Source organism: Pteronotus mesoamericanus, unplaced genomic scaffold, assembly GCF_021234165.1.
Source record: "Pteronotus mesoamericanus isolate MK-2021 breed Mesoamerican mustached bat unplaced genomic scaffold, CSHL_Meso_final contig_90, whole genome shotgun sequence".
Lineage (NCBI taxonomy): Eukaryota > Metazoa > Chordata > Mammalia > Chiroptera > Mormoopidae > Pteronotus > Pteronotus mesoamericanus.
In genome coordinates this window covers 32,048,015-32,060,563 of record NW_026555277.1, presented here as the reverse complement: position 1 = coordinate 32,060,563, position 12,549 = coordinate 32,048,015, and the positions used below count along the sequence as shown (strand labels likewise).

Genomic DNA, 12,549 nt, shown 5'->3' with positions numbered 1-12,549 from the left:
GAGTGAGTTATTTATTTATTCATTCATTTTTAATTTCATAATTTACTGTATTTTTTCGTTACCATTTAGTCCCCTTATACTCCCCTCTCCCCCACAATCACCACACTGTTGTCTATGTCTACGAGTCCTTTTTCTTTTTGGCTCAATCCCTTTACTCCCTCCCCTCCCCACCCCCGTGGCTGCCATCCTGCTCTCTATGAGTCTGTCTCTATTTTGCTTGTTAGTTCTGTTCGTTCATGAGATTTCACATACAAGTGAGATCATATGGTATTTATCTTTGTCTGCCTGGCTTATTTCACTTAGCATAATTTCTCCAAGTCCATCCATACTGTCCCAAAGGTAAAACTTTCTTCTTTTTTTACAGCTGAGTAGTATTCCATTATGTAAATGTCCCATTGACTCTTTCATCTACTGTTGGACACTTGCGCTCCTTCCATATCTTGGCAATTGTAAATAATGCTACAAAATAATATGGAACACTTCACAGATTTGTGTGTCATCCCTGCACAGGGGTCCTGCTAAGCTTCTCTGCATCATTCTAATTTTCGTATATGTGCTGCTGAGGTGAGCACTCCTCACCTGAGTTTTTAAAGTTCTGAGTAATAAGCCATATTACATGAGCAGCAGAAAAATGAATATACATAAATATAATAAAACTGGTATAATGAAGAGTCCAGTGCTTACTTTATTACTCTCATAAATGTTCTTCTATATGAGTGGATTTTGCGTGTGGAACTCTGTGAAGAGTCAGCTTCTCCCCTGAATTTCAGCTTCTCCCCTCAAAGGAGAAAGCACTCATGGAAGAGGAAAAACTTGAAGACATGTTGAGCAAGAAAATACACATTTCTCCAGAATTTGCAGAAGTTTAGGAGAGGGTTTTTTGACTTTCATAGGACATTTGAGACTACCCGATCTCAAACTTAAGAAACCAAGACATCCAATATGACAAAACTGAACCTGATACCGAGCAGTGACATGCTTAGTAGTCAGTATACATGTACTAACATTAACAGGCACAATAATCAGGTGACCCCTAAACCTTTCCCAACAAGCCTCCTTTACCACAGCCATATCTGGGGCTTTGGGATAAAGGGAATCATGAAGTAACGAGAGGGGAGAGGATATAAACGAGCAGGAGCTGGAGATAGAGCGAGTGCCCCCTCACCCTCGCTCTGAGGTTCAGCCCTCCAGGACAAAACCTCTGGAAAATATTTGTCTCATGTTGTATTTGCAGACAACCAGGACAAATGTCTTTCCTAAGTAGTGAGATGTGTCTTTCTTTTCTTGTTGTTATTCTTGGTGCTGGTGGGATATGAATGTGTGTGTGTGTGTGTGTAAACCTATGAAGGAACTGTGCTTCTCATGCTGGTACACCAGCGTTCCATTCAGGCTGAAGACGGGCAGGGGAATGTTTTCCACAGCTTTGATCATGTCATTCCCTGCTTAAAAGGTTCTCATGGCTCCTTATTGTAAGGAAGTATGCTAAAGTATTTAAAATATTGAGGTAGCAGGCCAAATATGGGGCTATTTGAACATCAAAATAAATAAGTATGGTAATGGATTAGAACCCTGTGTTCAAGAATCCCCAAGACCACCCTCACTTTCAACGATTTGCTATAAGGAAGTCATAGGTTAGAGAAGTAGGTATGCTGATGGTTACGGTGAAAGAATACAGATCAAAATCAGCAATGGAAAAAGGCACATAGTGCAGAAGAGATGGGAGGCCAGGTGCAAGTTTGCAGTTGTCCTCTCCCGTTATTATAATGTCCTGAAGACATTAATCACACGAAGTGTTGCCAACCAGGGAAGCTCACCTGAGCCTAGATGTCCAGGGCTTTTATTGGGGGTCAGTCACATAGGCATGGCTGACTGCCCTGGTGACTGAACTTAATTCTCTAGCCTCTTCAGAGGTCAAGCTGATCATAAATCACATTGTTAGCATAAACTATCTGGTATGGACCAACCCCTCAGATAAACAAAGATATTATTTTTTTATCCTCACCTAAGGACATATTTTCATTGCTTTTAGAGAGAGAGGAAGGGAGAAAGAGAAAGGTTGATGCAAGAAAGAAGCATTGATTGGTTGCCTCCCATATGTGCCTGGACTGGGGATTGTATGTGCCCTGACTGGGATGGAACCCGCAACCTCTCCATTACTGGACAATGCTTCAACCAGCTGAGCCACACTGGCCAGGGCTGAACAAAGATATTCTTAACAGGCACGATATTCAAAGTGCTTAAAAGTTATTACCCTGGAGCCTGGCAGGGGCCATACCTTCCTTTGGAATGAATAGGGTTTGAACGACCTGCATCTGCAGAATTGATTCTTTGACTAAAATAAGAATTCGTGAGTCTATATCAAAACAGATAGGTAGATAATTTAAAAAGTTCTTTCTTATAGAAGTGTAACTAATGATTATAGGAGGAATAATGGAGTTAGAAAAATCACTATTTGGTAACCATAATAATACTTAATTCTAGCCAAGAATCACTCATGGTTATTCTAATGAGTCGACTGGTAGTCACCCAAAATATATGTCCCTGTCCTAATCTTCAAAAAATGTCAGTGTGATTTTATTTGGAAAAAGGGTCTTTGCAGATATAATTAAATTAAGTATATTGAGATGAAATCATCATTGGTTCTAAATCCAATGACAAATGTTCTTATAAAAGACAAGGCAGCAGACAGACAGACAGAAGAGAAGGCAATGTGCGACAGAAGCAGAGATGGCGATAACGTGGCCACAAACCAAGGAATGCGGCCGGAAGCTGGAATAGGCAAGAAGGAACTCTTCCCTAGAGTCTCCAGGGGAAACATAGCCCTGCAGACATTTTGATTTCAAACTTCTGGCCTCTAGAATTGTGAGACAATACATTTCTGTTGTTTTAAGTCATCCAGTTTGTGATAATTTGCTGTAGCAGCCACAGGAAACTAATATAGATGTTAAAACCAAAGGTGATAGAATGATGCCTAGGGAATTTAGAAAGTCTTAAAGTATCCAAAAAATTCTTATTAATTATAAAGGAAATATAGCAACTCATTAGTGGAGAAACTTGGCAATAGCCCTTTTACCAAACTCACTGTGTTTCAGAGTCAAACACAGCTGGTTTGAAGTTCCACCTGCACCCTTATTGATTTATATTAGCTCAGATGAATTTGAGAGTTAGTTAACTTCATTAAGTCTCAATTTCCTGTAAAACTAATAAACAATATCCACATCTAAAGAACATTTTGAGGATTAAATGAGACAACCCATGTAAAGCCTATAGCACAGGATCCAGCACAGAAGTATTCAATACATATTGGTTATTCTGAGGAGAATAGTTCTTCATCTACAGAATGAGTTCATATATTCAGAAGGATAAAATATACACTCAGTGAAAGACTTTATGATCAGGCCACACCCCTACCTTTCTAGCGCATAATTAAATTGCATTTCATTCCCAGATGTCTTGGTCTCCAATCATTCAATCTTGCTTCTTCCAGACCCTTGATCAGCTAAGCTATTCACTAGAGCCCTCGAGTCCATCCGTATCAATAGCTCAGACCTCTCCCTACACATACAAAACTGATGACCAAAGATGCTTTGTGAAGCTCTGCTCGCCTTTTAGTGCCACTTCCCAGTAAGGCTGTGGCTTCCAAAGAAGCAGGCTTAAACACAGCTCTTTGGACTCCATTGCTGTCTCTCTGTGGGGTGTGACAGGCAACTGAGAGGGCAGCCAAAGATGATGGACAGGGTCAAGCCTCAGAGGCCAAGAAAATGATAGTGGAACTTACCTTCATTTCCGATGCTTTAATTTAATTTCTGACATTGACCTAACAGATAAAAATAGGGCTGCCCTGGCAAAGACAGAGCTTATAGTTTCCCCCAATGTCAGAAGAGAAAGGAAAAATGAAAAACTAAGTCCCCTTCCCCCAATCAACCCAGTTCTCACAAACATACCCCTGATATTTTCTCAATGAAACTGCACACTTGACCTTCTCAGGTCTAATTGCTGATTGGTATATTTGTAACATTGGAATATATGTACTTATTGACTACATTTTTCGTCAGGCAGACCCAAATTCTTCATTTCCCAACCAGGTAATAAATAAGGCTGCCTCAGTGGACATGAAATTCTATTGCTCCCTCCTTCAACTGATTGCCCCATTATCTTAAAGCAAGTTGCTGAATCCTGGGCTTCAGTTTCCTCAACAACAAAATGAGGGTGATGAACTACTCAGTCTAATTCCAAACTATCTACCAGTTGAAATACCTAGTGATTTAAAAAAAATTGTTTTCATTTATTTATTTTTAGAGGGAGAAGGAAGGGAGAGAAACATTGATGGTGAAATATCAGGGACCAAACTCACAACCCAAGCATGTGCCCTCACCGGGAATCAAACCGGTGACTTTTTGCTTTGCGGGACATTGCCCAACCAACTGAGCCACACTGGTCAGTTCTGAAATATTTAGTGATATTTAATGGTATAGGAGGAAGATTGGGAAATGTGGAAAATGTGGGGAGACTGTTCATGGATATAGTCTAAACCATCACTAACTCCTGGACGATAAACTCAGAAGGAGGTGAAGAAGGGAGTGGGGGAGGAAGAAAGACTCCTTAAGTGGAGGATTTCACTTCGTCTTGTAACCAAACTGCCTTTGATTTAATCAATTTTCAAATACTGTCCCCCAATTTTAGGATCGAAATAGAAATTCTGGTTTGTTTTGAAAGGGGTATGTAAACAACCAGATGAACTTTCTGAATATTTTAAAAATAGTATATGTATGTATTCATTCAATAAACATGTATTTAGAGCCCATTATAATGTCGGGCATAGCACTATGTGCTGGAGCTACAAGGATAGATTAAATGTAACTGCTGCTTTTAAGGAGCTCACCATTATCTGTGAGGGATGGTGGCAGATACACAACTAAATTTAATGAACAGGACAGCATTAAATATAGTAAGTATAATCAGCACCATAGGGCAACTGAAAAAGAAGCAACTGGTTTTGCTTTGGCAAGCTGGGGTAATATCATGGAAATCAGAATGTTTGATCAGGATTTTGAGGGATGAGTAATAGTTCCACAGGTTAAGAATGGAATGACCATTTTTATTTAAAACAAGAACAAGGCTCATTGTAGACTTTTGACACTGTCTAGATCAAATTTAAAGCAGCCTAGTGGGAGATTATTTGAAAGAGATCATGAAAAGTTTGCAGCACTGGGAGTGTATTTTCAGCAGGGGAGGAGACATTTTCAGTTATCATTGATTTTTACCAAAAAGATTTAATGATGTTATTTGTAGACCTGTTGTAACACTGGAAATATATGTGTATTGATTTAGGGCAAATTAAGGTAATTTCACTTAATGAACAAAGGAACATCACATATGATGACAGAGTACTATTATTTTAAAAATACTAAAAATTTCCCTTAATCTCTTTTTTTTCTGATTTATGTGACATAAACAAACTACATAATGGTGTGAGGGACTATAAAAGTTTTATTGCCACTTGTTTGGTATTGCCTGCATAACTCACTCTGAGTACCAGTTGTGGGTATCTCAAACTAAGTGCCATAAAACATTTATAGCATGCCACTCCACTTCCTACACTTCCCATAGAGACAAAACTTCAGTGCTCACAAAAGTACATATAACCGTAATAGCCAGTAGTGAACACTTTTTTGTTTTATTTAGATTACAGACCTCCAGTCTGCAATAAGAAAATAAATGTTGTAAAGAAGATTTATGTTACTTCTCCACAGGATCTCGGATTATCTGGCAAATTCCTTCCCCAAGGAAGACCACTTTTCAAAGATGTCCTCAGTAAATGCATACTGGAATTAACATAAAATTGGCAAGGTCACTGTGTCTACACGTTTGAATTCATTTGTAAATAACCATTACTCACTTCCTTGCTTCCCCACCCCAGGACCGGACTACAAGCATCACAGGTGCCGAAAGACTTACAAAAAGGAATGAATAGGAACAAAAGGATGTAGGCGCCAGGAGGAAAACAATCTCCCAGGACAAAATTAATCTCCAAAGAAATAGCTGATCCAATACCGGGTATTAGCGAAATCTAAACTGCTTTTAAAATGGTGATCAGAGATAATGTATCAAATTTATTGGGTCTTCCATGTCTGCCTGATTTGCTTAAACCTTTATATTAGGCTTATCTTGAAGGATAGATTTCAGTGCTAAGCACATAATAGGTGTTAAACCAGTATTGATTTTTTAAGGGAAGTGGCCAATAAATATAAACTTTACTTATTTTTAACTTTTACTTTATGCCTTAAGGACAAAACGTGTTTTCTATGACTTTTGTTTTGCTACTAGCGTAGAACACACGCTCAAATGCAATAGAACCTCAAGTAATGATTACCGTGCACCCAACAAATAGGATGTATTTGGGTAAAGACTCCTGCTGAGATTCCAAGTCTCAAACAAAAAACTCTAACACAAAGTATTTAGTGACTTTAAATTTATTGTAATTAAAGTCATCCAGATGGTAGCTGGATTAATCAATGAAGAGCCACTATTTACCTCGGGATAGAAGATTCTAAAATCCAGGACGAGAAAATCCCCAAGGTGGGGGTGGACACAGTTAATAAGAGCCCCTGGGAAAGGTCTTTTCAACGAAGACTGGAAAATAATACGTTTGAATTTGAACCTCTTTAACTATAAACCTTCCCCTAACAGCAGGAAAAGGGTCCCCTAGCCGAGCAAGCTTTGGGCAGGAAGGGAGTAAACGGAACTGCAAAACAGCCCTCTCAGCTGTTTCTGGTTTGGGACTAGACGCAGAGAAAGAAATCGTGATGTGGGAACTGAGTATTTGGGTCACTCAAAATAATTCGAAGGGTCAAATAACGAAATTTGTCAAAGCGTTGACAAGTCTCTCTCCTTTGCAGACCCCGAAGCTGGGTTTCCGCTCAATTTCCCCTTCCTCGCGCAGGGCGAACAGCAGGCGCGGCCCCCTCCCACGCGGGGCGCGGCGAACGGATAGCTATCCTTGGAGCCCCCGACTGCGGAAAGTCCACGGCCCGCGGGCTACTGCTGGCGGGCGCCCCTGTGGGTCCCCGGGGCCGGCTGGGCTGAGGAGGCCTCCAGTCTTTACTGCCCCAGGTGACCATCGAGAGGCGGCCGGTGACGGCTGAGGCCTCGCGGGCCGCCCCTCTTGGTCCTTGAGCTGCGAGTGCGGGGAGCCGGGGGGAGGGGGCGGGGCGGAGGGGCGGGAAGTGCATCCTGGGAAATCCACCAACATGGGGCGAAGCCGCCGCCGCCGCCGCCGCCGTGAGTCCGGGCCGCGGATGCCGCCGCTTCCCTGACGCCCAGCTGGGGCCTCGCCGCGCGTCGTGGCCCAGGATTCCCAGGCGCAGACTAGCCAACGCGCCCTCCGCCCGTCCGCCGGCCGGGGCCATGTGAGGGGGCAGCTCCCTCCGCCGCCGCCTCCTCCTCTTCCTCCCCCGCCCCTCCCCCTCCCACCCCCCCCTCACACAGGGCCCTAGAGGAGCCCCCACTGCTGCCCGCCCTCCCTACGCAACCCCCACGATGGACAGGAACTACGCGACCTCCGGCTTCGCCGACCAGCCGCCGCCGCCGCCCGCGCCCCCCGCTGCCCCGGCCTCCGCCACCGCCGCCAGCGCAGCCGCACAAACCCCCGCCACTGCCTGGGCCTACGAACCCCGAGCCGCGGCCGCCGCCGCCAGTAGCAGCGGCAGCAGCGGCAGCAGCCCCAGCCTCAAGGCCAGGTAGGGAGGGTGGGCGGCGAGGTCGTGGTGGGCCAGGCAAGGCCGGGGATGGATTTGGGGCCTTCGCCCCTGCGCAGCGCCGCCCAGGGGTCCGGGCCAGGCGAGGAGCCTTCCACTGGTCTCCCCCACCTCGTCCCCCGCGGGAGAGGCGATTGATGACTCCTTTGCGGTTGTCTAGGGGTGGGTTGGGGCGCCCAGTGCGGGATTCGCGCCTGGGACTGAGCTGGGACGGTGAGTAAAAGGGAAGGTTGGGCGGGAGTCGTGGGTCTCCGTCATTTCCCGGGTTCTGGGTTCTCACATCGTGAAGTTTGGGTTCGTGGCTGAACTCGGTTGTCTCGGAGACCCGAGAGTGCCTCCGGGGGGGGGCGAGGGGAGTTCGGAAGACTTCGGGGCGATGACATTCCATTGTACTGGAACCGACAATGTGGTCTTGGGGGCCCTGGCAGTGCGCGGGGGGGGAGGCGGGAGAGGAAGAGGCTCCGAGCTGCGTCGCTGACATTGGGGGACCCAGGAGGGCTGGATTGCGAGAGAATCCCTGGGGTGTGGGGCCCCGGGAGGGGTCCTGGTGGCGCGCGAATGCTGCTGCGAGCTGAGTGACATATGTTTGTAGTGGTGGCCAAGATTAAGCTATTTCTCTTCCATGCGTTCAGAGTTACTCTTTGGTTTCCTTCCCTTTCAACAACAGCAGGAAGTAAGGAATCTTTCTTTGCCCTCCATGTATTGGGGTGACTAGAAGTTGAAAAGAAATTGGAGAGGGGCGTCAGTGAAGGCCATGAAAGTTGGATAATAGAAGCATGCTTCTCCATCTCGGCTCCTGGAGCCCTGGTTCATTATGGAGCGTGGGGTTCAAGAGTTCATTGCTCCAGCATGACCAGGGGAATCTAAAACGTTGAGGCTTACTAGATATTTAAGTTCGCGGGAAACGAGTAGTAGTGCCACTTTGTGAAACCGTCATTTGAATGATAACTGGAAGGCGTGGTCTGGTTTTTGCGATTCGAGAGCGGGGTGTTTTAAAGCCACCTCTGCTGAACAATGCTGAATCTGGTAGGTAGGTGCAGCTTCTCATTACAAGGACCGGGAAATCCTGGGTTGCTAATGACTTCATCTTCAACTACCAACAGGAAACTTTTTGGCCTTATCTCATCAGATTTCTTCATTATTGTCACAACAGAAGTGAACTTTTTTAAAAATTTATATATTACAGTGTTCTAGGTTATCTTTGTCTTTATGAAAGTTCTACGTTCATGATCTGGAAAATAAGTGCAAAGATAAGCTGGTCTTTGTCTTAGTACCTTGGGATGATTGTGAGAAATTCAGAAAAATATGGTTCAAGAAAAAGGAAATCAGCTCCTTTAGAAAATCTTAGGTCCTTTGTTTAAAAGACCTGGAATTTAAAAAAAAAAGTGATGTGACAATTTGGAAATAAATACTTAAATACTGAAACCTTTTGGAAATAGTCATAACTTTTTATTATATACAATTAAGACATTTTAAGGAGTTATATGAAAGCTGTTTGGCACCTTTCCCATTATTATTTTTTGGTGGTAATTTGACTATCATTTTTCAAGTAGCTTTTGCATTGAAAACGATAATTTACAAATTAAAATTACTTTCTCTTGTGTGAACAATGATAGGTTTTTGTGCAGCATTTTTTATGTTTAAATGAAAAAAATGTTTTATTAGGTAAATGCAACAAATGCTACTTAGTTACTTCTGTTATTTCTTTTAGCAGAATACTTCTGAGGCAAGAAACTAAAATCTACTTGTCATATTTTCCAAATGTTATTTATCAAAATAACCAAGAATGACTTCCCAAACACATTTGAAAACAGTAAGTAGATTCATTTGGAACACATAATCTAAAAGAAATTTATTTTCTGTTTATTGGAAGTTATTGATCCTTCAATGCTAAGTACCCCCCACCTAAAAATATTTTGGGGGATGAGGTCAGCAAAATGATAGTATAGAAAACGCAGGCTTTCCCCCTCCCCCCACCAACTTGCTTTGTTAACATCTTGTGTTAGGATCAGGCCATCTGTACAGGGCTACACACACTCCTTAATTGTACCTCATTTTATTCCTCAAACTGTGCAATGCCCTCCTTCATTTAAGTTATATAGAAAATACTGAATTTGAAATATGCCCTGTAAGTCTTTCAGTATTCTGCGTTTTTAGTAGCCTATTTATATTTTTAAACATTTTAAAGAACTTTTTCATAATTCGGGTTATCATTTGAATGTTTTTGTTTCCCTTTGTGGCAGTTTTTTATTGAAGGTGCAAATGAGTACTAGTTATGATGATGTAATATGGATACTTATCCATAAAGAATTAGCCTGTCTGTCACCTTGTTTCCAGTAACCTATTTAGAAGGTAACAGATGGTAATGACGTTCAGTTGATACTGCCATGCCATCTAACATCCTACTTTCTGTCTGCCTGATCTTGAAATGGAACATTTTCATCAGTTAATGGGGGGAAGCATGGAGAGTTAATAAGTGAGGTAACTCAGAAAAGTGCTTAAAACAGTGTCCAACATATGGAATAGTATATAGAATAGCATGTAAAATATTAGCTTTATTGTCAGCACTTAGAATAATATTTGGCACACTGTAAGTGCCCATTACACGTGCAGTGAATGAATAAAATAACTATAGTACTGGGCAAAATATGTTTGTTTTTTTTTAAATTTATTTATTGATTTGAGAGAGAAAGAGAACGTCAGTTTTTTGTTCCACTTAGTTATGCATTCATTGGTTGATTCTTGTACATGGCCTGACTGGGATCAAACCTGCAGCCTTGGCATATCAGGGCGACATCCTAACCAACTGAGCTACCAGACCAGGGCAGTATTTGTTTCTTTTAAAAAAATTAAAATATGTTCGTTGATTTGAGAGAGAGAAGTATCAATGTGAGAGACAAACATCGATTGGTTGCCTCCCATACGTGCCCTGACTGGGGATCAAACCTGCAACCTAGGTTTGTGCCCTGACCGAGAATTGAACCCACCACCTTTTGGTGCTCCAACCAACTGAGCCACACTGGCCAGGGGTTTGTTCCTTTTTAAGTGGTACAAAAATGCTTTCAGGGCTTAGAGGAAAAATTATATTAAGTTCAGGGGAATCATGGATGCATCTGTCAGTTATACTGCATACACATTGATCAAAATTACTGTTAATGCTTCATAAATGGAATAAGGGACTAGCAGAAAGAGAGCTTCCAAGAGCAAGTGTTTCAAAGAGGGGGAAGTGGAATCTGCTGCACCAGTGAAAAGGCTGGTCCTTGGACTGGCACAGCGTCACTTCTACCACAGTCTACTGGTCCCAGTGCAGAGTTATGGGAGGGAGACTGTGTACAAAGCTGTGTTTCATTGGTCATCAGAGTAGTGCTGCCACAGTGGATTAGGATGAGGGGTTTTAATGACAGGCCATGGAGTTTAATTTCTACAGCCTTTTGGGGGCTTTGAAAGGTATTGGAGGGTGATAATGATAATATGAGCAAGAAGGTGTCTTAATAGTAATTTGGCAGTCAAGTACACAATGTGTTAGAATTGGCAGAGGTAGAAAAGAAGATACCAAATGAGAGGCAATTCATCAGACCAGAAAAGGAAGGAAGTTATATTAATCAGGTTCTCCAGAGAAATAGGACCCATGGTGGGGAGGAGGGGAGAAAGAGAAACATCAATCGGTTGCCTCCAGTACACACCCTAACAGGAAATCAGACCTACAACCTTTTCGTGTATGGGACCGCGCTCCAACCAACTGAGCCACCTGGCCAGGGCAAAACATTTTTTTTTTTTAACAGCAGCAAGAATGCTCTTATCTCAGGATTTTTGGGATGCTTCCTGTGCTAGGACCATTCTTCCCTCTGATAATCTGCATGGCTTTCTTCCTCACTTCATTCAGTTCATAATGTCACATTGTTAGAGAGTATTCCTTTAATACCCACAATGAAATGGTATCCGTTCACCCTACCCACCCTCATCACTGTATAGCCCAGTACTCTACTTTAAGTTTTTTTAATATACATGTATTATATATTATATAATGTTTTGATTTTAGAGAGAGGAATTGAGAGAGAGACAGAAACATTGATTTGTTGTTCCACTTGATGCATTCACCAGTCAATTCTTCTCTGTGTCCTGACCAGGGATCAAACCTGCAGCCTTGGCAAATGGTGACAACACTCTAACCAGCTGATTATGTGGCCAGGGCACCTTCTTTAAGTTTCTTCATAGCACTTATCAACCCTTGATATTAAATATTTGTCTGCTCTTGTTTATTTTTGGTTCCTGTCTATTACTTGGGTGCTTATTGACAGTTTAACTTGAATGTTTGTTTTTATCTGTCATATAATAAGTGTTAAGTAAATACTGATTTAATAAAGAATATATTTTGTGCTGGAGTATACTCTACTTTGATGTATTATCTAGTATTTCATAGTTTAATTTTGACTTCCAGAAGTTTAAGGTTGTTTAGGGATCCCAACCATGTAAGTTTGTCCTATGGTAGAGCTCTAGTCATTTATGATGTGTAACTAAGCATAAAATAATGAAATTTTCCTATGACTTAATGCTATCCTCACTACAGTACTGTGTGATCACTAATCTTATTTTAAATAACTTGAGAGAAAATTTTTGACCCAGTGAAGCATGGCAAATACAAAAATGTGGAGTAGCTAAAATACTTTTGCTTGAATCTGCTTAAATTAGATGGCTTAACATTTTAAAACATTTCTCATATTGAGCAGACTGCAAGATGAATATTATTCTAGTATAAAACAGGTGGTACTATCCTCACTTAAACAGACATAAA

At 42.2% G+C, this 12,549-nt stretch overlaps 1 protein-coding gene and 1 non-coding gene across 3 annotated transcripts in view; one reads left to right on the top strand and one right to left on the bottom strand.

Annotated features, from left to right (window-relative positions):
• Positions 1–465: 465 nt before the first annotated feature.
• LOC129080810 (U6 spliceosomal RNA) lies at positions 466–572 on the bottom strand. Its single transcript, XR_008530211.1, has one exon. It is a non-coding gene; the product is annotated as a U6 spliceosomal RNA (small nuclear RNA).
• A 6,948-nt stretch (positions 573–7,520) lies between these two features.
• The window catches only part of QSER1 (glutamine and serine rich 1), a 64,480-nt gene continuing 59,451 nt past the window's right edge, over positions 7,521–12,549 (top strand). The window contains exons 1-2 of one of the 2 annotated variants that reach the window (XM_054585958.1): positions 7,632–7,739; positions 9,469–9,570. Coding sequence is in view for 1 of the 2 variants with exons in the window: in XM_054585957.1 (XP_054441932.1) it covers positions 7,540–7,739 (200 nt within the window). In the remaining variant the exon portion in view is untranslated. Of the gene's footprint in view, positions 7,740–9,468; positions 9,571–12,549 lie in introns of both variants that reach the window. The other variant, XM_054585957.1, reaches the window with a different exon arrangement.